The 26,294-nt window shown below is 40.0% G+C and overlaps 1 protein-coding gene across 6 annotated transcripts in view; it reads right to left on the reverse strand.

Annotated features, from left to right (window-relative positions):
- LOC132391342 (transmembrane protein 182-like) overlaps positions 1-26,294 on the reverse strand; it is an 84,779-nt gene that overhangs the window by 46,075 nt on the left and 12,410 nt on the right. Inside the window, exons 1-3 of one of the 6 annotated variants that reach the window (XM_059964396.1) lie at positions 16,224-16,791; positions 2,595-2,690; positions 1,856-1,993 (exon numbers count right to left, since the gene is read on the reverse strand). In XM_059964396.1, the coding sequence (XP_059820379.1) occupies positions 1,856-1,993; positions 2,595-2,690; positions 16,224-16,382 (393 nt within the window). In that variant the 5' untranslated portion in view covers positions 16,383-16,791. Of the gene's footprint in view, positions 1-1,855; positions 2,005-2,467; positions 2,533-2,594; positions 2,691-16,138; positions 16,792-26,294 lie in introns of those variants that run through there. The other 5 variants (XM_059964397.1, XM_059964399.1, XM_059964400.1 and 2 more) reach the window with 5 other exon arrangements.

A 26,294-nucleotide genomic window follows, 5' to 3' on the forward strand; every position in this document is an offset into this window, starting at 1 on the left:
CACCCTCCATGGTTACATTTGGAGGAAAATTTGGTAACGGGGTTTTCTTTAGCTTCTTTATTTAGAGCTCCCTTTCCTATTTTGTTCTCCAGAATAGGTAGACAAGCTCTCAACCCTATTGTTAAACATACTTCAAAAATCTGGTTTCAGTTTCGTAGATTTTTTGAATTGAATAATTTTCTACTCTAGTAATATTTATTCTAATTATTTTTAAACCATCAACTCTGGATAAGGCTTTTTTAACATGGAAAACTAAGGGAATAAAAACTTTTTTAGATTTGTTCTTGCAGGATTGTTTAATGTCTTTTTCCCAGTTAATGGATAAATATGACATCTCTAATACACATTTTTTTAGATACTTACAGGTTACTTGGGAAATAGAACTTCAAAATTCACTTTCAGATGATCAATGGAGTAAAATTTATTATCTAGTTAATAATTCATCTATTATTGCAGCGATTCCTTAATTCAGTTTAAGAGAGTACACAGGGCCCATATGTCCAAAGATAAATTGGTGCATATTTTTCCTAATATAAGCCCTATTTGTGACAGATGTAACACAGAAGTAGCTACTCTAACTCATATGTTTTGGTCATGTGTAAGCTTAAATAATTTTTGGAGGGATGTGTTTAGAATACTATCTAAAGTTTTAGATGTGGATGTTCAACCCAATTCACTGACTGCAATTTTTGGGATTATTCCAGAGGAAGTAGGTAGAGTATCAGCTTCCGTTCAACATGTGACAGCCTTTTCAACTTTACTGGCTAGGACTGCTATCTTGTTCTACTGGAAAGATTCTAATCTGCCTACTGTTTTTTATTGGCTCTCCTCCATTATGTCATGACTAAGCTTGGAGAAAATTAGAAGCCAGATGTTTGATACATCTTTTAATTTTGAGCTCGTCTGGTGACCCTTTGTTCAATATTTTCATATAATTTAACTTATTTTAATTATTTATTTTTCTTTATTCTCTTTAGGGAAAATCCTTATCCGTGAAGGTTCGGAGGTGACGGGAAAGATGATTTTTCTCTTTCTTTTTCTTCTATTTTTATCCTCAAGTGGACTGCCCAATCTTTCTTTTCTTTTTTTCTTTTATTTATTCCAATTTACAAATGTTGTAGTTTAGTGGGTTTTTTCCTTTTATTAAATAAAATTTTCTATTTTTTTTTACAATTTGTTAAGAGGAGTTGTGTTTTCTTGATTATATTGTATATATAACAGCCTAACATTATACCTATCTGATTTTGATTATATATATACTTTGCTCTACTGCTGTTTATACGTCTTTTGTATTATCTGTTTGCTAAACTTCTCCTCTGATTTGTATTTTTTATTGGAAAATCAATAAAAAGATTGAAAAATGAAATGAAATGAAACCATATAGTATTTACAACAAAATAATGAAATTCAACATTGCCTTAAGTACAACATCACAGCCTGTGGCTCTCTGAGGAAAAATATGTTTGAATATCAGGTCATTAAATCAGACACAAAACCAAGACATAGACGGGACAGCAGTGCTCTCCCATGTACTGCCTACTATTGCCTACACAGCCCAAAGAAATTATGACGTATCTGCAATGTTCACTCCGCAAGAACCTCCAGAACCTCCGCTTGTTCACTGACAAGATAAGCAAAGCAATCTTGGTGTCTTAATCGAACAGTTAATTCCACTAAATGATCCTAAAGACAGGCAACACAAACAAAATGCTGGAGGAACACAGCAGGCCAGGAAGCATCTGTGGAAAAGAGTACAGTCAACATCTTAGCCTGAAACATCCACTGTCACTATGTCTAAGGAGATGAATATGTAAATTTGTAAACCACATTTCATTTATTTGGCTATTTTACTCACCAACGCAAGAGGAGTGAGACCACCAAAGCAATTCCAAAAGAAACCCTTACGTCTCTTACATTTCCGACGTGGTGTAGGTACATTTCTAGGCAACACTGCTTCCTTTCCACTTGATTTGGGGCTGCCATTGAAAGTTTCCTGAAACAGAGCTAAGTTTAATTAAGCATTGCAACACCATCAGTCACTTTCACATTCCTTAAGTGCCCTCCCAATTCCACTTTGAAAGCCCAAACTGATGTTGTAACCAAAACTTTAAAAATTATGGTTATTTTGGTTAAAATGTTACATTCCAAGAAGTATCCCAATCTTGGATATGGAGCACATCCAGTATCAAAATAAGTTTTATTGTCTTTGAATCTACAAAATTACTCATGCTGTTAGTTTATTCGAAAACATTTCCATCCCAACTTTATTAGTAATTTAATTTTGTTAGGTCCACTAGTAAAATAGCTTATGATTCTATGATTTACTTCTTTGACAACTACAAAGTGTATATAGGATACAGACTTCTATGAAGGTTGGATGGTGAATACATGTTTAACTGTTTAGTAAAGGAAAGTTTTAAAAAGCAGGATTTTGGTCAGCAAATGAAACTAAATCATGGAGAATTACTTGCAGTAGTTTTGTTAACAGTGTTGTTCACTGAAGGGAGCAGTGTCAATTCATTTGTAACTTGTCTACGAACACAAAAAGAGGCAAGACATAAATGTTCAGAAAAAACTAAAAATGCAAACCCTACCGTGGAAACGGTTGACACTGTGCCAGATCTCAGGTCAGTTGTGTTGTCAACAGATTCGGTCGGAGGCTTAGGTGAACCTCGCAACATACCAAATTCCTGAATTTCATAACAGGAATGTGTACAAGACAAGATCACACTCATTAAATGCACAGAGACAAAGCGACATAATGAAACATTAAATAGTGAGACCATGGATTTAGGGTGAAGTTTGGATTTCAAACTATGAACTGCCTTATGTAACCACCTCAACCAAAGGTGTAGTCATTGACATTCAAGTGGGCCTGTCTACGCCCGCCTTTTTCATTCGCCACATGAAATAGCCCATGTTTCAAATATAACAGAACACTACCATCCAATTATTTTCCGTGACATTGTAGACAGCTTTTGAGCTGTATCCTGCATGAGTTGTGGGAGCTCACTGAATTTTATCAACCACCACCCCATCCTCAAGTTCACTTGACGCATGTCTGATATCTTTCTCCGCTTTCTGGATCTCTCTGTCACTCAAGAGATGGACTATTTACTACAAACCCACTGACTCCCACAGCTACCTTGATTCCACCTGCTTTCTAACTGCTCCCATTCACTCCCAGATAATCTGGTTTACCGCTAGTCCTCTTGGATACCCCACTTTTACCCTATTAGATACACACCCTCTTGCCAACCTTCTTTGCATCTAAACAAGCTTCTTTTTTCTCCTCCCCAGTTCTGACAAAGGGTCTTTCACCTTTGTCAACTCTTCGTGCCCTGTCCAATCTTGAATCTAGAAACATCTGCCTTGCATATACGCAATGACTTGGCCTTCACAGCTGCCTGTGGCAATGCATTGCACTGATACACCGTCCTCTGGCTAAAGAAATCCCTCCTCATCTCCATTCTAAATGGATGTCCCTCTATTCTGAGGCTCTGTCCTCTAGTCCTAGACTGCCCCACACCATAGATAAATTGCTTTCCACAATAGAGCTCTTTCAAAATTTGAAAGGTTTCAGTGAGATTCTACATCATTCTTCAGCTTGTTTTGCCAGCTCTGACCCTTCCACATGAAAGAAAATCTACCCTGGGCCGAACTGTCCCCCAATCTACACACCTCCTCTGCCACAGGTGTGTCACCCTTTGAAGTGCTTCATGGCTACCAACTCCTGTTGAACTCCATAGAGGAGCCAAAATTGCAGGTTCCATCCATCAGGGCCCTGGTTCACCGATGCCAGAATGCTTGAAAGAGGACATGGGGCACCATCCTAGCTGCCAATGGCGCCTACTACCAAAAGACCAACTACCAGTGGCATCCCACCAGACTACTCTGGCCTGAGGACCTTGTCTGCTATCCATCCAAAATCTGCCCCTGCACACCAACTGCCACAAGCTCTTACCCTGGTTCACCAGTCATTTTAAAATTACTCATTTCATCAACTGAGTCACTTGCTGTCTCCACTAGCACCATCGCTTAGGATCACACCTATCTCCCATGTGTCCTGCCTTAGGCCCATTTTCCACTGATCTCAATCCAGCTAACCCTGCACCTCCAAAGCCAATGATGCTGAAAGGTGGTCCCATGTACATGATTCACATCACCAAGGATGGGGTGTGCAGTACCTGGTGAACTAAGAAGGATATGGCCTGAAAGAGAGATCTTGAATGCTGTCCAGTTTAATCTTGCATCCATCGCTCATTGAGGTGTTCCACCAGACCATTTGGCTCATCCTGGCCATCAGATGTGGCCTTAGGGGCAGGATGGTCCTGTCAGACCTACACAGGCATGCACCTCCCAGTCTCCACCCAGCTAGTAGAAGTCACATTTTCAATATGACCTGCAGTCTATTTAAACCCAGCTCTCCCAGTACTGGGAGCTCACTAAATTTTATCAACCACCACCCCATCTTCAAATTCACCTTGCCCCACATCTGATATCTTTATCCACTTTCTGGATCTCTCTGTCACTCAAACGATGGACTATCTGCTGGCATTTACTACAAACCCACTGACTCACACAGCTACCTTGACTCCACCTGCTCTATAACTGCTCCCATTCACTCCCAGATAATCTAGTTTACCGCTAATCCTCTTGGTTGCCCCTCTTTTACCCTATTAGATACACACCCTCTTGCCAACCTTCCTTGTATCTAAACAAGCTTCATTTGTCTCCTTCCCAGTTTGGACAAAATGTCTGAAACACTAATTCTGTATCCCTTCCTATATACATGGCCTGGCCTACTGAATATTTTCAGTGTTTTCTGTTTTTTTATCTCCTCCTTTCCTACTCTATGCAGATGCTGAACATAAGACCATAAGATATAGGAGCAAAATTAGGCCATTTGGTCCATCGAGTCTGCTCTGTCATTTCATCACAGCTGATCCATTTCCTCAGCCTCAGTCTCCTCCTCTCTCCCTGTAACTCTTCATGCCCTGTCCAATCAAGAATCTATAAACATCCGCCTTAAATATAGGCAATGACTTGGCCTTCACAGCTGCCTGTGGCAATGCCTTCCACAGATACACCATCCTCTGGCTAAAGAAATTCCTCCTCATCTCCATTCTAAATTCTGAGGCTCTGTCCTCTAGTCCTAGACTCTCCCACACCATAAATAAATTCCTTTCCACATCCACACAATAGAGCTCTTTCAAAATTTGAAAGGTTTCAGTGAGATCCCACATCATTCTTCTGAATTCTAGGGAGTACAGGCCCAGAGCCATCAAACACTCCTCATGAGATAAGCCTTTCAATCCTGGAATTATTTTCATGAACATCCTTTGAAACCTCTCCAATGTTAGCATATCCTTTCTTAGATAAGGCACCCAAAAATGCTCACAATAATCCAAGTGAGACTTCACCAGTGGCATATAAATCCTCAACATGACATCCTTTTTTAATATTCTAGTCCTCTCAAAATGAATGCTAACATTGCATTTTTCTTCCTCACTACCAACTCAACCTGCAAATCAACCTTCAAGGAATCCTGCATGAGAACTCCCAAGTCCCTTTGCACCTCAGATTTTTTAATTTTCTCTCCATTTAGAAAATAATCTATCACAAATAGGACTTATATGAGAGTAAAAATGAGCTAATTTATCCTTGGACATATGGGCCCTATGTACAACCTTAAATTGTATTAGTGAATGTTTGGCACATAACGATGATGTATTAACTAATTGAAGAATTCTATCCCAATTCTCACTAGAAATACTAAAACTAAGCTCTCTTTCCCAATCCTGTTTAGTCTTATAAAGGGGCTCTGAACGTATCTTCATAATTATATTATAAAGTTTTGAAATAAGCCCTTTTTGAAAAGGGTCTAATTCAAATAAACTCTCCAAAGTATCTGAAGGCACAAAATTTGGAAACGTAGAGAGTACAGAACTTAAAAAATGTCTAATCTGTAAATATCTAAAAAAATGAAATCTCGGCAAGTTATATCTGTTGGATAATTGTTCAAAAGACATGAAACAATTATCTAAAAATAAATCAGAAAATCTTAGTAATCCCTTAGTTTTCCAAGCTGAATAAGCTTGATCTATAATGGAAGGGTGAAAAAAACAATTAGATACAATAGGACTATTTAAAACGAATTGAGTCAACCCAAAAAATCTCCGAAATTGAAACCATATACGCAATGTATGTTTAACTATCGGGTTGTCAATTCGTTTCGGCAATTTAGAAAGAGCAAAAGGGAGAGAAGTCCCTAAAATAGAACCCAAAGCATAAGCTGATACCAATTTAGTTTCTAACTCACCCAACAAGGGCCAAAAGATCCACCCCCATCTTTCAACCAGCATAACAAATATCTAATATTAGCTGCCCAATAGTAAAATCTGAAATTAGGTAATGCTAACCCGCCTTCCTTTTTTGTCTTCTGTAAATATGTTTTACCTAACCTGGGATTTTTATACTGCCATATATATGAAGAAATTTTAGAGTCAACATTAGTAAAAAAAAGATTTCGGGATAAAAATTGGTATCGCTTGAAAAATATATAAAAACTTAGGTAAAATAACCATCTTAATAGCATTAATCCTGCCTATTAGAGATAGAGACAAAGGTGACCACCTAGTAAACAAACCTTTAATCTGATCAATTAAGGGTAAAAAATTAAATCCAAACAAATCTTTATGGTTCTTTGTGATTTTGATCCCTAAATAAGTAAAAGAGTCATTAACTAATTTAAAGGGTAAATTTCCATAAATTGGGACCCGTTTATTTAATGGAAACAATTCACTTTTATTAAGATTTAACTTATACCCAGAAAACTCACTAAATTGAGCCAATAATGATAAAACTGCTGGAATGGATTTCTCCGGGTTAGAAATGAATAGTAATAAATCATCTGCATACAAAGATAACTTATGAATATCTGTCCCACGATTAATACCCAAAATATCCTGTGATTGTCTGATGGCAATTGCCAAAGGTTCTAAGGCAATGTTAAATAGAAATGGACTAAGAGGACATCCCTGTCTAGTGTCCCGAAATAGGCGAAAAAAGGGAGATCTTTGATTATTGGTAACCACTGAGGCTACTGGAGTATGATAAATCAATTTAATCCATGATATAAATATCAGACTAAAATTAAACTTCTCCAACACATTAAATAAGTAAGGCCATTCAACTCTGTCAAATGCTTTCTCCGCATCTAATGAAATCACGCATTCTGAAGTATCATGTGAGGGAGTATAAACAATATTCAACAATCTCCTAATGTTAAAAAAAGAATAACGATTTTTAATAAAGCCAGTTTGATCATCTGAAATAATTTTGGGTAATACCTTCTCCAATCTAGATGCCAGTAACTTAGAAAAAATCTTGGAGTCTACATTCAATAAAGATATAGGTCTATAAGAAGCACAATTAGTAGGGTCTATTTGTGATAGATGTCATTCTGAAATTGCGTCTTTAACTCACATGTTTTGGTCGTGTTCATTTTTGGAGAAATATTGGAAAGATATTTTTGATATTATATCTGCGGTTTTGAATATTGATTTACAACCTCATCCTATTACCGTAATTTTTGGTTTACCAATGTTAGATTCACAGCATTTATCTTCTTCAGCCCGTCGAATGATTGCATTTCTAACTTTGATGGCTAGAAGATCTATATTGTTGAATTGGAAAGAAATTGATCCTCCCACTGTATTTAATTGGTTCTCTCAAACTATGTTATGTTTAAATTTAGAAAAAATTAGAAGTGGTACTTTTGAGACTTCTATTAAATTTGAAAAGTTATGGAGACCATTTATTCAACATTTTCATATGATGTAATATGACCCTTTGCCAAGTACATTTGATTTCCCAGCTTTTAGCTTATGTATTTTGAGAGGACCGGAAGTGACGGCATTGATGAATACTTATTTTTGTGAGATATTATAAACAGCCCACTTTTTTTTTCCTTCTCTTTTGTTTGTTTTTTTTTCTTTTATATTACTTATTAGCTATAGTTATTAGATTAGATTAGTTAGTTCTGCATTATATAAATTTTTTTTTGTTTTTTTTCTTTTTTCTGTTTTTTTTATATTATACATTATGAAATATTTAGATTTACTATGTCCATACATATATCTTATGGCTTATGTCTTGGTAAACTCATTTATATTGTAACTATTATGTATGTTTTTTTTTCATATGTAATGGAATGTGTATGTTGGTAATTTCTTTATCAATATATCATCTGTATTCTGTCCATATTATTAATATTAATAAAAAGATTTAGAAAGAAAAAGAAAATAATCTATGCTTTATTTCTTCTACCAAAGTTCATGACTACTTCCATACGCTGTATTCCATCTGCCATTTCTTTGTCCATTATCCTAATCTAAGTCCTTCTGCAACCTCTCCATTTCCTCAACATTACCTGCCCCTCCATCCATCTTTGAATCATTCACAAACGTAGTCATAAAGCCATCAATTAGATCATCCCAAATCGTTGACATATGAAGTGAAAAAAATGCAGTCTCAACACAGACCCCCTTGGAACAGCACTAGTCAACAGCAGCCAACCTGAAAAGATTCCCTTCATTCCCACTCTTTGCCTCCTGCCAATCAGCCATTGCTCCATCCATGCTAGAATCGTGCCTGTAATACCAAGGGCTCTTAACTTGTTAAGCAGACTCCTATGTTGCACCTTGTCAAAGGCCCTCTGAAAGTACAACTACACAACATCCATTGATCCTCTGTCTATCTTGCTTGTTAGTTCTTCAAAGAATTCCAACAGGTTTGTCAGGCAAGATTTTCCCTTAAGGAAATCATGCTGACTATGGCTTATTTTATTATGTGCCTTGAAGTACCCAGAAACTATGTCTCTCACAACTGACTCCAACATCTTCCCAACCATTGACGTCAGACTAATTGACCTATAATTTCCTTTCTGCTATCTCTCTCCTTTCTAGAAGAATGAAGTGACATTTTCAATTTTCCAGTCCTCTTGAACCATGCCAGGATCTATTGATTCTTCATATATCATTACTAATGCCTCCACAATCTCTTCAGCCACTTCTTTCAGAACCCTGGGATGCACACCATCTGGTCTAGGTGATTTATCTTATTTCAGAACTTTCGGTGTCCCAAGCACCTTTCCCTAGTAATGGCAACTTCACTCACTTGTGCCCCCGACACTCACAAACTTCTGGAATACTACAAATGTCTTCCTCGATGAAGACAGGTGCAAAATACTTATTCAGTTCATCCGCCATTTCCTTGTTCCCTCATTACTACCTCTCCAGCATTGTTTTCTAGAAATCTAATATCTATTCTCACCTCTCTTTTACTCTTTATATGTTATTAGCTGGCTTACATTTGTATTCCATATTTCCCTCCTTATGACTTCTTTAGTTGCCTTCTGTTGGTTTCCAAAGAATTTCCAGTCCACTAACTTCCCACCAATTTTTGCTCTATTACATGCCCTCTCATTGGCTTTTATGTTGGTTTTTACTTCCCTTGTAAGCCACGGTGGCCTCATCCTGCCTTTAGAACACGTCTTCTTCCTTGGGATGTATCTATCCTGTGCCTTCGAAATTGCTCCCAGAAATTCCAGCAATTTCTGTTCTACCATTTTCCCTGCTCATATCCCCTGACAGCCAACTTCGGCTAGCTCCTCTTTCATGCCTCTGTAATTTCCTTTACTCCACCGTAATACTGATACATAAAACTATAAGACTATAATGTACAGGAGCAGAATTAAGCCATTAAATCTGCTCCACCATTTCATCACGGTTGGTTCATTTTCCTCTCAGTCCCAATCTCCTGCCTTCTCCTCATAACCCTCATGCACTGACCAATCAAGAGCCTATCAACCTCTGCCTTAAACATACCAGCACCAACTTGATTTTCCCAGTTTATCTGAATATTGAAATCCCCCATGACTCTCATAACAGTGCCCTTTTGACATGCATTTTCGAGCTCCCATTGTAATTTACACCTCACATTTATGCTGTTCAGATGTCTACATATAATTCCCATCAGGGTCTTTTTACCCTTGCAGTTTCTTAGCACTTACCTACAATGATTCTACAACTTCCAATCCAATGTCACCTCTCTCTAAAGATTTGATTTCATTTTTAACCAACAGAGCCACCCCACTCCCTCTGCCTACCTGCCTTTCCTTTGTGTATCCTTGAATGTTAAGCTCCCAACCACAATTCAGTGATGCCGACAACATCATTTATGCCAATCTCTATCTATGCTACAAGTTCATCTACCTTATTCCATATAATGCATGCATTGAAATATAACTTGCAGTCCTGTATACATCACCCTTTTTAATTTGTACCCCTTTTACATTACAACTCATCCAGTCTTTGCCCTGTCACTAGCCTGTCCTCGCTAGCAGTCTCACTAGACACTGCCTCACTCTGTAAACCATAAGACCATAAGACATAGGAGCAGAATTTGGCCCCCTTGCCCATCATGGCTGAACCATTTTTTAATATCTCCTCCTCAACCCAGGTTCCCGACCTTCTTGCCATAATTTTTCAAGCTGTGTCCAATCAAGAACCTATCAATTTCTAACCTAAATACATCCAACGATCTGGCCTCCAGAGCTGCATATAGGAACAAATTCCACAAATTTCCCACCTTTTGGCTAAAGAAATTTTTCTGCATCTCTGCTTTGAAAGAGTGCCCCCTCTCTCCTAAGGCTGAGCCCTCTTGTCCTAGACTCTTCCACCATGGGAACAGCTTTTTCACATCTACTCTGCCTAGGCCTTTCAACATTCAAAAGGTTTCAATGAGATCACCCCTCATCCTTCTGAATTCTGAACGTCTCTTACTTCACACTCTACAACATCAGGCATACTGCTAGTGTCTTCCACAGTGAAGGATGGTGCAAAATACTCAGTTCATCAGCCATCTGCTTGCCCCCATTATTATCTCTCCCACCTCATTTTCTAGCTGTCCTATGTCCACTCCCATCTCTTTTATTTTAACATACTTGTAAAAACTTTTACTATTCCCTTTGATATTATTTGCTAGCTTGCTTTCTTATTTCATCTCCTCCATTCTAATGATTTATTTAGTTGCTCTCTGAAGGTTTTTGAAAACTTTCCAATCCTCCCACTAATCCTTACTTTGTTGTATTCCTTTTCTTTTTCGTTTACAAATGCTTTGACTTCCCTTGTCAGCCACAGTTGTACCACTCCACCATTTGAGTATTTCTTCAACTTTGGAATACACATATCCTGCACCTTCCTTACTTCTCCCAGAAACACACGTGATTGCTACTCTGCGTCAGCCATACTAGCAGCTCCTTCCAATTTACTTTGGTCAACTCCTCTCTCATACCATTGTAACTTCCCTTAATCCACTGAAATACTGCTACAGCAGAGTTCACATTTTCCATTTCACATTTCAGGTTGAACACAATCATATCGTGATCATTGGCTCCTAAGGGTTATTTTACCTTAAGCTCTTTTACCTTTACCTAATCACCTGTGGTTCATTACATAACACCCAATCCAGTATAGCTGATCCCTTAGTAGGCTCAACAACAAACCACTCTAAGAAGGTATCTCTTAGGCATTCAACAAACTCACTCCCTTTAGATCCATTACCCTGTAAAACTGCCATCAACATCCTTTTACCCTTGCAGTTTCTTAACGCAACCCACAAGGATTCAACATCTTCCGACCCTATGTCTCATCTTTCTACTGATTTTATGCCATTTTTTACTAGTAGAACCACACCATCCCCTCTACCTACCTTCCTATCCCTCTGGTATAATGTGTAACCTTGGACATTCAGCTCCCAAATACAGCCCTCCTTCAGCCACACTTCAGTGATGGCCACAACGTCATACCTGGCAATCTGTAATATTGCAACATGATCATCCGCCTTTTTTCTTATACTTTGCTCATTTAGATACAGCACCTGGAATACTATATTTGCTATCCTTCCTGATTTTGAATCCCTAATGATTTGATACTCAGCCTTTTGGCTGCAACTGAGTCCCACCACTAGCCTTTCCTTCCTGACAATCTGACTGCATGCTATCTTTACTTTTTTACCATCCATACTATCCTGAATCCCTTCACTCCCGTTTAAACCTTCCCCAACAGCTTGAAAAAACTTGCCCATGAGAATATTGGCCCCCCTTGGGTTCAGGTGCAACTAACTGCCCCATCCTCAGCACTATCACTCTGGTTCCCACCCCCATGCCAAATTAGTTTAAACCCTCCTGATCTGCTCTAGCAAACTTGCCCACAAGGATAATGGTCTCCCCGATGTTCATTGTAACCCATCCCTTTTGTATAGTTTCTACCTTCCCCAGAAGAAATCCCAGTGCTCCAGAATCTGAATACCTACCCCCTGCACTAGTTCCTCAGCCACACATTTGTCTGCCAATTGCTCCTATTCTTACCCTTGCTGGCACATAGCGCAGGCAGAAATCCAGAGATTACTAACCTGCTAGCTTTCTACCTAGCTCCCTAAAATCTCTCTTCAGGACCTGCTCACTTTTCCTATCTATATATTTGGTGCCGATATGTATCAAGACATCTGGCTGCTCACTCTCCCCCTTTAGAATGCCTTGGCCATGACCCTAGACAACCCCGACACAGACACCTGGGAGGCAACATACCATCTGGGTGTCTCTATCGTGTCCACAGAATTTCAGCTCTATGCCTCCAAACATGGAACCTCCTATAACTACTGCAGTCCTCTTCACCTCTCTTCATTCTGAGCCACAGCATCACACTCAATGCTGGAAACACAGTCTTTGCGATTCCCACCCCACCCCCCAGGAATTTCATACCCCTCATTAGTATTCAAAATGGTATACTTATTATCGATGGAAATGCTCACAAGTGAACTCTGTACTGGCTGCCCATTTCCCTTTCTCCTCCTGAGAGTCACCTCATAGATACACCAAATAGATGAGGAATGAAGAATAAAGAAGAAACTAATAGATGAGGAATGAAGAATGAAGAAGAAACTTACCAGATAGTTACCTCGCCCATGCCAGATCTCAGCCAAGCCTGATCAGTCAAAGCCAATGCTTCCCCTCTCTAACAATGACCCACTCACACAATGGCCACTCTGCTTTCCCCTGCCTTATTTTCATTCACCCTTGATGAAGAATCCTATTCACTGATTAGGTGCAATTCAAACTCTGAAAACTGCCATGAAGCACTGCTTTTTTAATCTTTAATTGCGGACATCTGTGAAGTCACCTCTTTGCTGATTGGGCGCAATTCAAACTCCAAAAACTACTGCAAAGCCCTGCTCATTTAATCTTTAATCATGACCTCTATGAAGTTGCCTCTTCTTGCACTCTCATTCACTGACTGGGCACAGTTCAAACTCTAGCACAGTTATCAACTGATCATCTCCAGTCCAAAGCCACTGATCCCACATTCTCCCACTGCTCACGAGCCCTTAACAACACATCCACTTCTGCAGCCAAAGGCTTCCCTAGTGCAAGTATGCACGGTTTTTTCTAAAGTGCATGATTATCTAGCACTTATGCTGTATTGTGCCAACATCTGAACATTCACTGGACCATTTACAGTAAGTACTAGTTGAAGAACTAGCAATATCTCTCTATACCAGAATAGAGCAAATGTTGGGTGGATGATATTTCTATGCTCTGATTCTACATGGCTATGGAGGGCATGAGTTTGGACTTTACTATGATAAATATTGAAATTGTAGTGCCATCAAATCCTCATTTCACCCTCAGATTGACATCGAATAACTGACATTATTTTAAGTTTATTAATATGATATCATGTAGAATCTACAGCAGTCTCCACCGCCACCAGAGCTTTGATTTTTAGTTTAAACAGAGATCATACTTATACAGCAAGACAAACAACTTCACATATCTTTGTTTAGTATCCCACAGTCAGTACATGATCAATCATTCAAGGTAAGTCAATTATCTCTCATTGCAACTCTAACAGTTCTTTCTGTTCCGTTATCAAGGCTCATAATATATCTCTGAGCACAAGTCTAGCAGTCCTCTCTGTTCCCAGATTCCAACATTTTCAGTTTCTCTTGGTGCAATTGTCACTTCTCGACTTTCAGCTCCCCCTAGCAACTGTAGGGAACAGAATTGCATTTAAACAACAATTTTTAACAATCTCTAATGCTCTCAAAGTACATTCCATTGAAAGCAGCAGATGCACAGAAAAAGTACGCCTACTCTTTTTTATATATGCAATGACTTCACCCCCCCCCGCCCCCCACGGGCATCTGTGGCAATGATTCCACGGATTCAACATCCTCTGGGTAAAGAAATACTTAATCTCTGTTCAGCCCAAAATGTCAACTGTACTATTTTCCATAGATGCTACCTAGCCTGCTGAGTTCTTCCAGCATTTTGTGTGTGTTGTTCCTTCCTCTCTGCCCACCATTCTCCTTTAGCATCTTCTCCCTTCCTTCCTAGTCCTGATCATGGTAGAACTGGTTAAAACTGGTGTATGACTGGATACTTGACCACTCTGGAGCAGCTGGACTTAAGACTTAAGAGTCAGGAATAACCTTGTATGATAAGTGCAGTGACAAGAATTCAAATGAACAAGATACTAAGCCCCTGGAACCAGGAGGGAGGATGCATCCGGGAAGACTGCTAGACTCGTGCTCAGAGATAAATCATGAGCCCTGATAAAGAAGAACACTGTTAGATTTGTGTTGAGAGATAATTGACATGTCTTTTAAACAATTGATCATGTGCAGATATGGGATGCTAAACAAAGTTACGTGAAGTTGTTTGTTTTGCTCTATAAATACAAACTCTATATAACCAAATAATCAGAGTTCTGGTGGCAGTGGAGACTGCTGCAGACTCTCCATGATGTCATGTTAATAAACTCTTAAAATGAAACTCAAAGTCGCTCTGGTGTTCTTAGCATCTCCATGACACTGATGAAGCATCTTAGTGCAAAATATCAACAGCTTATTATCTCCATATATGCTGCTGGGCCTGCTGAGTTCCTTCAACATTTTGTGTGTGTTGCTCTGGATTCCAGCATCTGGAGAATCTGTGTTTATAAATCCTGATCCATAGAATCATCTCCAAAATCTTCCCTATGCTGATCTAAGACTCACAGCAGAAGTTTCCAGATTTATCCTTACCGCCCCTTTTGTTCATGGACACAACATCAGCTATCCTCAATTTGCCTGGAACCACAACCCGGCTAACAAAGACATAAAAACTTTGTCAGAGCCACAGCAATCTCCACCCACACCCCCCATTTCCCTTTACCTTTTATCATCTTGGGCTAAATCCCATCAGGCTCTGGGGATTATCCACCATTATGCGCTCTAATAATTCTCGCATTTCATCCTTCCTGATAAATAGCATCTCCAGAATATTACTGCACCCAACCTCCTAACTCGTCAATCTCAGCATCTTTCTTCTTGGTGAACACTGATGAGAAGAATTCATTGACTACCTCCATACACAGGATACTTATTTGCTCCTCAAGAGAACTTATTACTTCCTGAGCTTCCTGAATTAAGAAAATTCTCCTTAATCATACCTGACACAATCATTCCATGCCTCTGCCCACCCAATTTATTAATTAGGTTCTTCTTTATATCCCCTTTAATCTTCAAGTGACAGGTTCAAAACCAAAGTTGACATAGGCTCGCCTTTCTCTTATGCCTCACTATCTTCAATATCCTTCGTTCACCGGGGTTCTCAATACCTCTTACTATTACCGGGACAAGGAGACTCCGAGTTCTTTCTCTGTGCCTTTCAAATGCCTCTTACTGATCAGATGTTGTTTTCTCTCTGCCGATTGTAACGCCGCAGCCCCACCTCCCCATTAAGTGAACTCACTCAAGGTGAAACGTTTATGTTTGTCCTTGCAACTTGACGGAATAGAGTTTAGAGAAGGTGGTTAAGGGGAACTCAGAAATCAAACCCCAATCCAACTTTTAAACCCCCTGTGAGATTCATCCAGCGGCCAATTTTGAGGGGCCAGGAGGAGTTGTGTAGAGACGCGCTACACCCACATACACACACACACTTCTGGCTCAGAGATTTAAACCTTTTAAAACTTTTAAAGCAGCAAGATTAAATAACCTGTTGAAAGATTCAGCACAAACCACACCATACCCGATGGACCGCAGGGATACTCGCCCAGTGATAAAGTGGCAGACCGTCTCCTTGCCCCAAACCGCCCCACGTCCCCTGATTTTACCGCACGAACCGGTGGGCTTTCATCTTCCAGCGTGTCGTTCACGGTCCGACAGGTTATAGCGTGAAGCCAGTAGTTGGTGCACGAAGTTACGAAGTAGAAGATCAACGCGGCTGCAGCGAAGAATCGAGCACAATACAAAAGCCGTCTGTACTGTTCCATGCTGCTGGGTCCCGAGCTCTGTGTGTGTGTGTAGAGAGAGAGAAACCGAATTCCCCAAAGCCCTCCTCTTCACATCCTCAAGTCTGATGCCTTAGAAATTCTCGGAAACCGATTTCCGTGAAGGCTGTTTTGTGAATAGCGACACTGAAGCGTCAGACGCAGCAGAATGTGAATACAATTTCTATCTTAAAGAGCAGATTGGATATGATATGTTTACACTCCGCTTTCTCTAGAGCTTTCGAACCTCTCCTGCAGCTGCAATTTGCTTACGTCCAACCCACACGTTATTGGCCATGGAAAAGCAGACACCACGCACAAAATACTGCATGAACTCACTCAAAGTGAAACTTTTATGCTTGTCCTTGAAACTTGACGGAATAGAGTTTAGAGAAGGTGGTTAAGCAAAGCTCAGAAATCAAACCCCAATACAAAGCAGCAAGATTAAATAACCTGTTGAAAGATTCAGCACAAACTTCACAGTTCGTTCTTACTTACTTAGTTCAAACTTCAAACTTAGTTCCTGAGAAGACCTTGAGAGGCAGGATTTATGAACATTTGGAGAGGTATAGTATGATTAGGAGTGGTCAGCATGGCTTCGTCAAGGGCAGGTCGTGCCTGAGGAGCCTGACTGAATTTTTTGAGGATGTGACTAAACACATTGATGAAGAAAGAGCAGTAGATGCAATGTATATGGATTGCAGCAAGGCATTTGATAAGGTACCCCATGCAAGGCTTATTGAGAAAGTAAGAAAGCATGGGATCCAAGGAGACATTGCTTTGTCGATTCAGAACTGGCTTTCCTCCAACTTGCGTGTTGTCTCATTGCAGCAGTAGAGGAAGCCATGGACTGACATGTCAGAATGGGAATGGGAAGTTGAAGTAAAATAGATGGCCACTGGGAGATCCCAATTTTTCTGGCAGTATTTGGTGAAGTGATCTCCCAGACTATGTCAGGTCCCACTGATATACAGGAGTCCACACCAGGAGCACTGAATACATTAGATGAACCCCAACAGACACACAAGTGAAGTGTTACCTCACCTGGAATGAGTATTTGGGGCCCTGAATGGTATCGAGGGAGGAGGTGTAGGGGCAGACGTAGCACCTTTCCACTTGCAACCGCACCAACTATAGGATTCCTCCCGTTCTCACCCACCACCCCACCAACCTCCGCAACCAGCACATAATTCCCTGTAATTTCCACCACCATCTCCAATGGGATCCCACCTCCCAACCACAACTTTCCCTCCTTCCCCCCCAACTTTCTGCTTTCTGCAAGGATCACACCCTATGTGACTCCCTTGTCCATTTATTCCCACCCCCTACTGATCTCCCTCCTGGGATTTGTCCTTGCAAGTGGAACAAGTGCTACACCTGCCACTACATCTCCCCCCTCACTACCATTCAGCACCACAAGCAGTCCTTCCTGGTGAGGCGACACTTCGCCTGTGAGTCTGTTGGGATCCAGTGCCCTCCTGTATAGAGGTGAGACCTGACACAGATTGCGAGACCGCTTCACTGGGCATGCTGAGGTCACACTCATGTTGGAGGAACACCTTGTATTCCATTTGGGTAGCCTCCAAACTGATGGCATAAACATCAATTTCTCAAACATCTCGTAATACTCACCCCCTTCACCATTTCCTTTCTCACCTTATCTCCTTACCTGCCCAAAACTTCCTTCTGGTACTCTTACCCTTCCCATTTTCCATGGCCATCTGCTCTTCTCCTATCATTTATCTTTCATCAATCAACTTCAACACTTCCCCTCTGGTTTCACCTATCACCTACAACCTTGTATTTTTTCCTCCCCTCCTTCCACCTTCTTACTCCAACTTCTCATCTTTTCTCTCCAGTCCTGAAGAAGAGTTTCAGCCCAAAGCATCAACTTTTTCCTCTTTTCCATAGATGCTGCTTGTCCTGCTGATTTTTTCCAGCATCTTGTGTGTGTGTTGCTTCGAATTCTAGCATCTGCAGAATTTTTTCTTGTCAGCGCTGACAGCAGACACTGTCAGCTCTTGCTGCTGACAACAGGGAGGGGGTTCACTCTCCTCTCTGAGCGGCTACGTTGAAAATATGTACAGCGCACAATGGTTTTATTGAGGGGCTGGTGAGTGGTTGCAATGGGATTGGTCAGGAAGACAGTGGTGAAAAGGGAAGGGGTGGGAAAGGGAAGGTGAAGAATGGAAGGGGAGAGACAGTTTGGAGATGGAACAGGAGACCAGGTGATAGGATATAATGGAGGAAGGATGATTTCTGAAGCATGTTGGCAGAGGTGTGGAAAGGATATAGCAAGAGCGGAGATGTGAGACTCCATGGTGGAGAGGATGTAAACTGAGAATTGAAGTACGGTTTGGCAGGAGGGGAAAAGTTAATAGGAGGCAGTAGGTAAGAGAATGAGGGTTTGAGACCAAACCCTCAGGAAGAGAGAATGATACTAGAACAGTACAGCATAGAGTGTGCCTATACCAAATTAATTAAACCAATGGCTTCTAATTTATCTAACTCCTCTTTCACACAACCTTACCATATACTTCCATCTTTCCATATTTGTATTCTCATCAAACATTTTCTTGAACACTCCTATGCTATCTGCTTCTACCACAAACCCAGGCAGCAATCCGGGGCCCCCACCAAACTCTGTGTAAAAAAGAACACCTTGACTCACACTTCTCCATTGTACTCCTTCCTCCACCTTAAAGCCTGCAATCACTAGCCTTTTAAATGCTGGAAAAATGTACTGTATAGTTTTATCTCATAGTTTTATCCATCTCAGATCTGGCCACTCTAGAAAAAACAGCCTCAGCTCTTCATAGCACCTGAATTCCAAACTTCGCTCCTAATAGACCTCCTCCATACCCTTTCAAAAGCCTCATCATCCATTCTCTAATGAGAACTGAATGCAATACTTTAAACGTGGCTGAACCAGAGCTTTCTAAAGCTATCAGAATCAGACTTTAATTGTCAAGTACCTGTACACATACAAGGAATTTACTTCCGGCAGATGTTGTCTCTCTGCTCATAACAATAATAATGATAAATATAAATGAAAATATAGATTATACATACAAGTAGTGCAATCCAAGTAATAGTTAGCCGACAGTTAACCGGCAGTTAACTGTTCAGCAAAGTGACCGCAGTAGGGAAAAAACTTCTCCAGTGCAAGGCAAGCATGTCATGCACAATCTTTACCACTCTATCAATCTGTGCAGCCATTTTTATATATACAAACGTATAATGAACAACAGAGGCTCCAGTACAGATCACCACTGTTCATCTAAAATAAAACTGGTCTACCATTTTCCTTATAGGCAAGCCAGTTTTCAAATGCTATAGGGCCATTCATTCAAATCAATAATTATATTCACAATTCACAAAAGGTGTACGTAAACCACATGCTTGTCAGAATCAGAATCAGGTTTATTATCACCGGCATGTGATGTGAAATTGTTAACTTAGCAGTGGCAGTTCAATGCAATACATAACCTAGCACAGAGAGAGAGAGAGAAAAAAAAAAAATAAAATAAAACATAATAATAAATAAACAAGTAAATCAATTACATATATTGAATAGATTTTTTAAAATGTGCAAAAACAGAAATACTGCATATTAAGGTTTTCAAAGCTTGCAGAGAGATTTAGGCCAGTTAGAAGAGTGGGCTGAAAGATGGCAGATGGAGTTTAAAGCTGATGAGTGTGAGGTGCTACATTTTGGTAGGACTAATCAAAATAGGACATACATGGTAGATGTTAGGGCATTGAGGAATGCAGTAGAATGGAGTGATCTGGGAATAATGGTGCATAGTTCCCTGAAGGTGGAATCTCATGTAGATAGGGTGGTGAAGAAAGCTTTTGGTCTGCTCGCCTTTATAAATCAGAGCATTGAGTATAGGAGTTGAGATGTAATGTTAAAATTGTACAACTTTGGAGCATTGTGTACAGTTCTGGTCACCAAATTACAGGAAAGATGTCAACAAAATAGAGAGAGTACAGAGGAGATTTACTAGAATGTTACCTGGGTTCAGCACCTAAGTTACAGAGAAAAGTTGAACAAGTTAGGTCTTTATTCTTTGGAGCATAGAAGGTTGATGGGGGACTTGATAGAGGTATTTAAAATTATGAGGGGGATAGATAGAGTTGACGTGGATAGGCTTATTCCATTGAGAGTAAGGGAGATTCAAACAAGAGGACATGAATTGGCAGTTAAGGGGCAAAAGTTTAGGGGTAACACGAGGGGGAATTTCTTTACTCAGAGAGTGGTAGCTGTGTGGAACGAGCTTCCAGTAGAAGTGGTAGAGGCAGGTTCAATTTTGTAATTTAAAAAAATTGGATAGGTATATGGATAGGAAAGGAATGGAGGGTTATGGGCTGAGTGCAGGTAGGTGGGACTAGGTGAGAGTAAGCGTTTGGCACAGACTAGAAAGGCCGAGATGGCCTGTTTCCATGGTGTAATTGTTATATAGTTATAAAAAGTGAGGTAGTATCCAAAGCTTCAATGCCCATTTAGGAATCAGGTGGCAGAGGGGAAGAAGCTGTTCTGAACATATAATGTAAATGATAACTTATTGTTGTTATCTCTTCAGGCATCTTGTGAGTTCTTCTAATAACTAAATACTCAATTTGTACCTGAGAACAAAATCATTAACATTCTTGTGCCCTAACAATAAAAAGAAAACTACTACCATTATCTGTCATAAATTAACATCTTTTGGCTTTCAGGATGTTGTGCAGGACCTGCAGAGTTGTTGCCAAGCTGAACTGACTGGGGTCTGCCAGATATGAAATCGAGGATGAAATTGCACAAAGAGTTATTGAAGTCATGGCATTTTTGGATTTGGCTTGTCCATATAAGACAAAGTGTAGTGATTATTAGGAGTTATTCCAGCTGGAAGCCTGTGACTAGTGGTATTCTGTGGGATCTATACTGAACTTGTGTTGTTTATGGTGTGCGTATTACACAGGCACGCACACATATATCTATGATCTGGATGAAAACATAGAGGGTGGATTGGAAAATACTGTATTGTACTTGTCAACATGGAGCGGATAGTGATCTTGTTAATCTGGTGATAAATATCATTCACGTAAGTCACAAAATTTGTCTTCTTTTCACGGACAGCAGTGTAGTGCAATACATCAAATTACTGCAGTACTGTGCAAAAGTCTGAGGCACACTAATTACATATATGTGCTTAAAACTTTTGTACAGTACTGTTCAAAAAGATCAAAGTTCAAAGCAAATTTATCATCAAAGTCCATCTACAGGGATAAAAGAAATACAACAGAATTTTATGAAAGTCTAAAAGTACACCAAGACTGGCAAACACCTATGTGTAAAAGAAGATAAACAATTGAAAGAAAAATAATACGGAGATCAGGAGATGTAAAGAGTCTTTGAAAGTGAGTCTGTAGGTTGTAGATCATAGAATCAGTTCAGAGTAGTGGTGAATGTAGTTATCTACACATTCAGGAGCATGAAGGTAGCAGGGTAATAACTGATTCTGGACCTGGTCATGCAGCACCAAGGCTTCTATATCTCCTGTTCAATAGTTGTAATCACAGTGAGACCAGGGTGGGGATCGCTGATGAATAATACTTTCTTGTAGCAGCACTCTATGTAAACATAATCAGTGGTGGAGAGCCTTTTACCTGTAATGGACTGGGCTACTTCCACCACGTTCTGTAGTAGTTTCTATTCCTAAGTATTGGTGTTTCCATACCAAGCCATAATGAAACCAGCTATTCTTCACTGCATGTTAGTTGAAGTTTATCATTGTTTTTAGTGGCATACATACCAAATGCACAAACTTCTAAGATATTAGAGGCACTGTTGTGTCTTCTTCATGACATCACTTATTGAATGTGCTGGTCCGATGACAGATCCGTGGATAAATTTGTGCCGAGAAATTTAAAGCTACTCACTCTCACCAATCCCATTCCTCTTATGAGGATCATCTCATGGACCTCTATCTTCTTCCAATAGTCAGCTCTTTGTTTTGCTGATATTGAATATGAATCCATGTAGGGCACCTGGGCAACACAGATCCAGGTCATTTCACTTTGGCCAGATGCTTCCTGTGGATCTAACCTGCTGAAGGATGCTCGCACATTGGCCTCAGACACTGAGGTAACTGGCACACAGTAGTGCAACCCAGAATGACAGAATGCAGAATAATGTGTCATGGTTACAGAGTAAGTGGGGTGTAGGAGGGCAAACAAAATGCGTGGACCATGATTTGGTAGAGTAATGGATCAAGAGTTCATCTTTAGCTAATGAGAGGTCAATTCAGGAGCCTAGTAACAGTGGGATAGAAGTTGTCCTTGAGTCTGGTGGGAAATGTTCTCTCACTTTTGTGTCTTCTACCTGATGGGAGTGGAGAGAAGAGAAAATGACCAGGGTAGGAGGGATCCATAAGTTCATTCTTTATTTATTCCACCAGATACACTTTTGCATGTGGAGTGAGATCTTGAATGAATCCCAGATGTTTTTAATCATCTTATCTATAAGGTTCTCATTTTTATCAACTAACTCCTCTCTCATTTACCCTTCAGGCCTCCACTGGAGTTTCCTTACTCATGGTATGAGATTGCTTGTCAGGGTTTATTTGAGCAGCCAATTGCTTACCCAGCTCCCTCCTGAGCCCTAACATGCATTTTATGATTGATACCAGTTAAACAATCACAAGAATTCATGACAGCCAGAACATTCTGTTCTGATGTTAACCTCCACCTCTCTTAACCCCTTGAACTAGACCAGTTAGATTCTTGATCCGTGATGAGCCTTGCAGTCCTGAGTAGGTCTAATTTAGCATGAATGCACAGGTTCTCATAGAAACAAGCATGTGAATATCCAGTGGGATGGATTTGCTATCTACTCACTCTTGCATGCATCTTTTGCTCTTTGGGATGTTGGTTTACAACAATTTCTGAAGAGTTGAGTTAAACACCCTGGTTTAATTACATGTTATCCTTGGTTGGCCTCTGTTTTATTTAAATGTATTGCCAAGGGGCCACATTTCCAACTTGCAAACCGTTCATTTTATGAGCAGTTCTCAGGAACGGAACCCCATTATAAACTTGGGAGGGCATGTACACGATACACAAATAGCAACTTGTCCTTATTTCCCCCAGTGACCAATGAAGCCATGGAATCCTGTTGTCTAGACCAAACTGTTAAACTGAGTAGACAGTGAACATATTGGAGAGAACATTTAGCAGTTCAGTCTCAAAGTTAAGGCAATTTATTTACATATTATTATGTAGGGAAACAATTCAGAGAAATTTCCACCGTTACAACTACAGTAATTGTGTTTTTGACAGCTACTGACCCCTGTTCTTACCAGAAAAAGCTCCTCAATTGCAGCTTTGATTTTGACATGAGTCTCCTTGACTCCATTCCATGGCAAAATACGGAATCCATCCTCACCATCACCCTGATTGGGAATGCCAGAAGAACCATATAACAATGACATACAAAAAGTTCTTAGGTCAGACTGTATCTCTGCCAAAGATGGTGGAGGGAAAGTTACCACTTACAGAGTTATCAGTCTGGACTTATCACTGTTTAATAGGCGTTAAAGAAACATCTTTGGAAGCTGAGTTTATCTGCACAATCGCTTTCATCACACTCAAATTCCAAAATTGTCTCAATACGTGTTGTTATGTTTTGGCTTTGTGTTTTTCCCCAAATGAAGAACGCGATTGTTACAGTGTTAAGTTTTGTCAAATTATATTTAACTTCCCAACTCAAGACTTTCATTCTGATATACAGCAAGCCTCCAGAATGCACCTTCTCTTTTTAAAGTTGTGATCAAGCCTTGACAGTTTCTTTAGATTTCAGGTAAGTTTCTCATTGTATATTTTAGAACATAGAACAGTACAGAACAAAGATTTGACCCATGTTCAACACACCTCAACACAGTTCAGCACACCTCAGAAACCAGTGTCCCATCTATGGACTCTGTGTACACATCTCACTGTCTTGATAAAGCAGCCAACATAATCAACAATCCCACCCACCCCAAACATTCTCTCTTCCCCCACTTCCCATAGGGCAAATACAAAAGCAATAAAGCACATTCCAGCAGCCTCAAGTACAGCTTCTATCTTGCTGATTAAAACTATTGAATGGTTCCGAATCTTGACCTCACAATCTAACTTGTTATGATCTTGCACCTTATTATTCACCAACATTGCACTTACTCTGATAATATTGTATTATGTATTCTGTTATCATTTGACCATGTAATACATTAATACATTGTTTGTAATGAATTGATCTGTATGAGCCATATGCAAGCCAAGTTTTTCCACTGTACTTTAGCTTATGTGACAATAATAAATGGATTTAACAAATTTGCTTTAAGGACCTACCTAAACAAATCCCTTTTGTCTATACAATGTCCATATCCCTCCATTCTCTGCACTTTCCTGTGTCTACTTAAAAGCTATTTAAATATCTCTATTGCACTTGTCTCCACTACCAGCCCCAGCAGCACATTTCAGGCACCAACCAATGTTGATCTGCACATGGCCTTTGAACTTACCACCTCTCATTTTAAATACATGCTCTCCAGTAATAAACATTTTGAACCTGGGAAAGAAATTCAAACTATTTATGCCTCTCATAATTTTATAAACTTCCATAAGATCTCCCCTAAATCTCTGCCTCACCAGAGTGAATGAACAAAGTTTGACCAACCTCTGCTTACAGCACATGTCCTCTAATGCAGGCAGCATCCTGATAAGCCTGCACTCTCTCGAAAGCCTCCATGTCTCTCCTGCAAGCAGAATTGAATGTCACACTCCAGATGTGGCCTACGCAGTGTTTTATAAAGCTGCAATATAATTTCTTGACCCAAGAATTTAGAGCTTCAGCTAATAAAGGCAAATATGTCATATGCCTTTTTTACTACACTATCAACTTGTGCAGCCACCTATGGAGATCTGTGGACTTTGACCCTAAAATCCTTCTGCATATCAGCATCATTAAAGGTACTGCCAGTAACTGTGCACTGTCTCTTTGCATTTGATCTTCCAAGTTGGAGCACTTCATACTTTGCCAGTTTAAACTAAATTTGCCATTTGCATCTGACATGTACTGCAGCTTTGGCAATCTTCTATGCAATCCACAATACAGCCAGTATTTGTGCTGTCGGCAAGTATACTCTCCCACCTAACCACATCTTTATCCAAGTTAGTTATACATTTCACACCACCACCAATCTTCATATAATTTGCAAACTTACTAACCCACCCATCTACATTTTCATCCAGGTCATTTATACACATCTCAAACAGCACAGGTCCCAGTATAGATCCCAGTGGAACACACTAATCACAAACTGCCAGTCAGAATAAGTTGTATGGACAACTACCCTCTGTCTTCTAAAGGCAAGCCAGTCCTGAATCCAAACAGCCAAGGCATCTGTTCGATGAGACTACCTTAAGGGACCATGGTGTCCAGTGTTAAATCGGAACCTCAGAAGGAAAAGTGCAGACAAAAGTCCAGACAACAACAGCTCCCCCCTTATCAGGAGGTTTTATAGTGAGGTTGAGATTGGTGCGGAGGGAGCAGAGCAGAGCGTTCGGAAGGAGTTAGGTTGGAATTGCAACAGGGTGTTGTGAAGTCGAGACGGTTGATGTCCCGTCGGCAAGGTCCCTTTGTTCCACCGAACTGCTCAGTGCTCTACCATTCACTGTATAAGACCTATCCTGGCTGATCCTATGGAAATGCAACACCTCACACTTGTCTACATTAAATTCCATCTGCCGTTTTTCAGTCCTTTTTTTTCAGGTGGTCCAGATCCCATTCACTGCAAGCCATGATATTCTTTCTCTTTGTCCACTACACCTTCAATCTTAGTGTCATCTTCAAATTTGCTGATCCAGTTAACCACATTATTATCCCGA

This window comes from Hypanus sabinus, chromosome 3, assembly GCF_030144855.1.
Source record: "Hypanus sabinus isolate sHypSab1 chromosome 3, sHypSab1.hap1, whole genome shotgun sequence".
Classification (NCBI taxonomy): domain Eukaryota; kingdom Metazoa; phylum Chordata; class Chondrichthyes; order Myliobatiformes; family Dasyatidae; genus Hypanus; species Hypanus sabinus.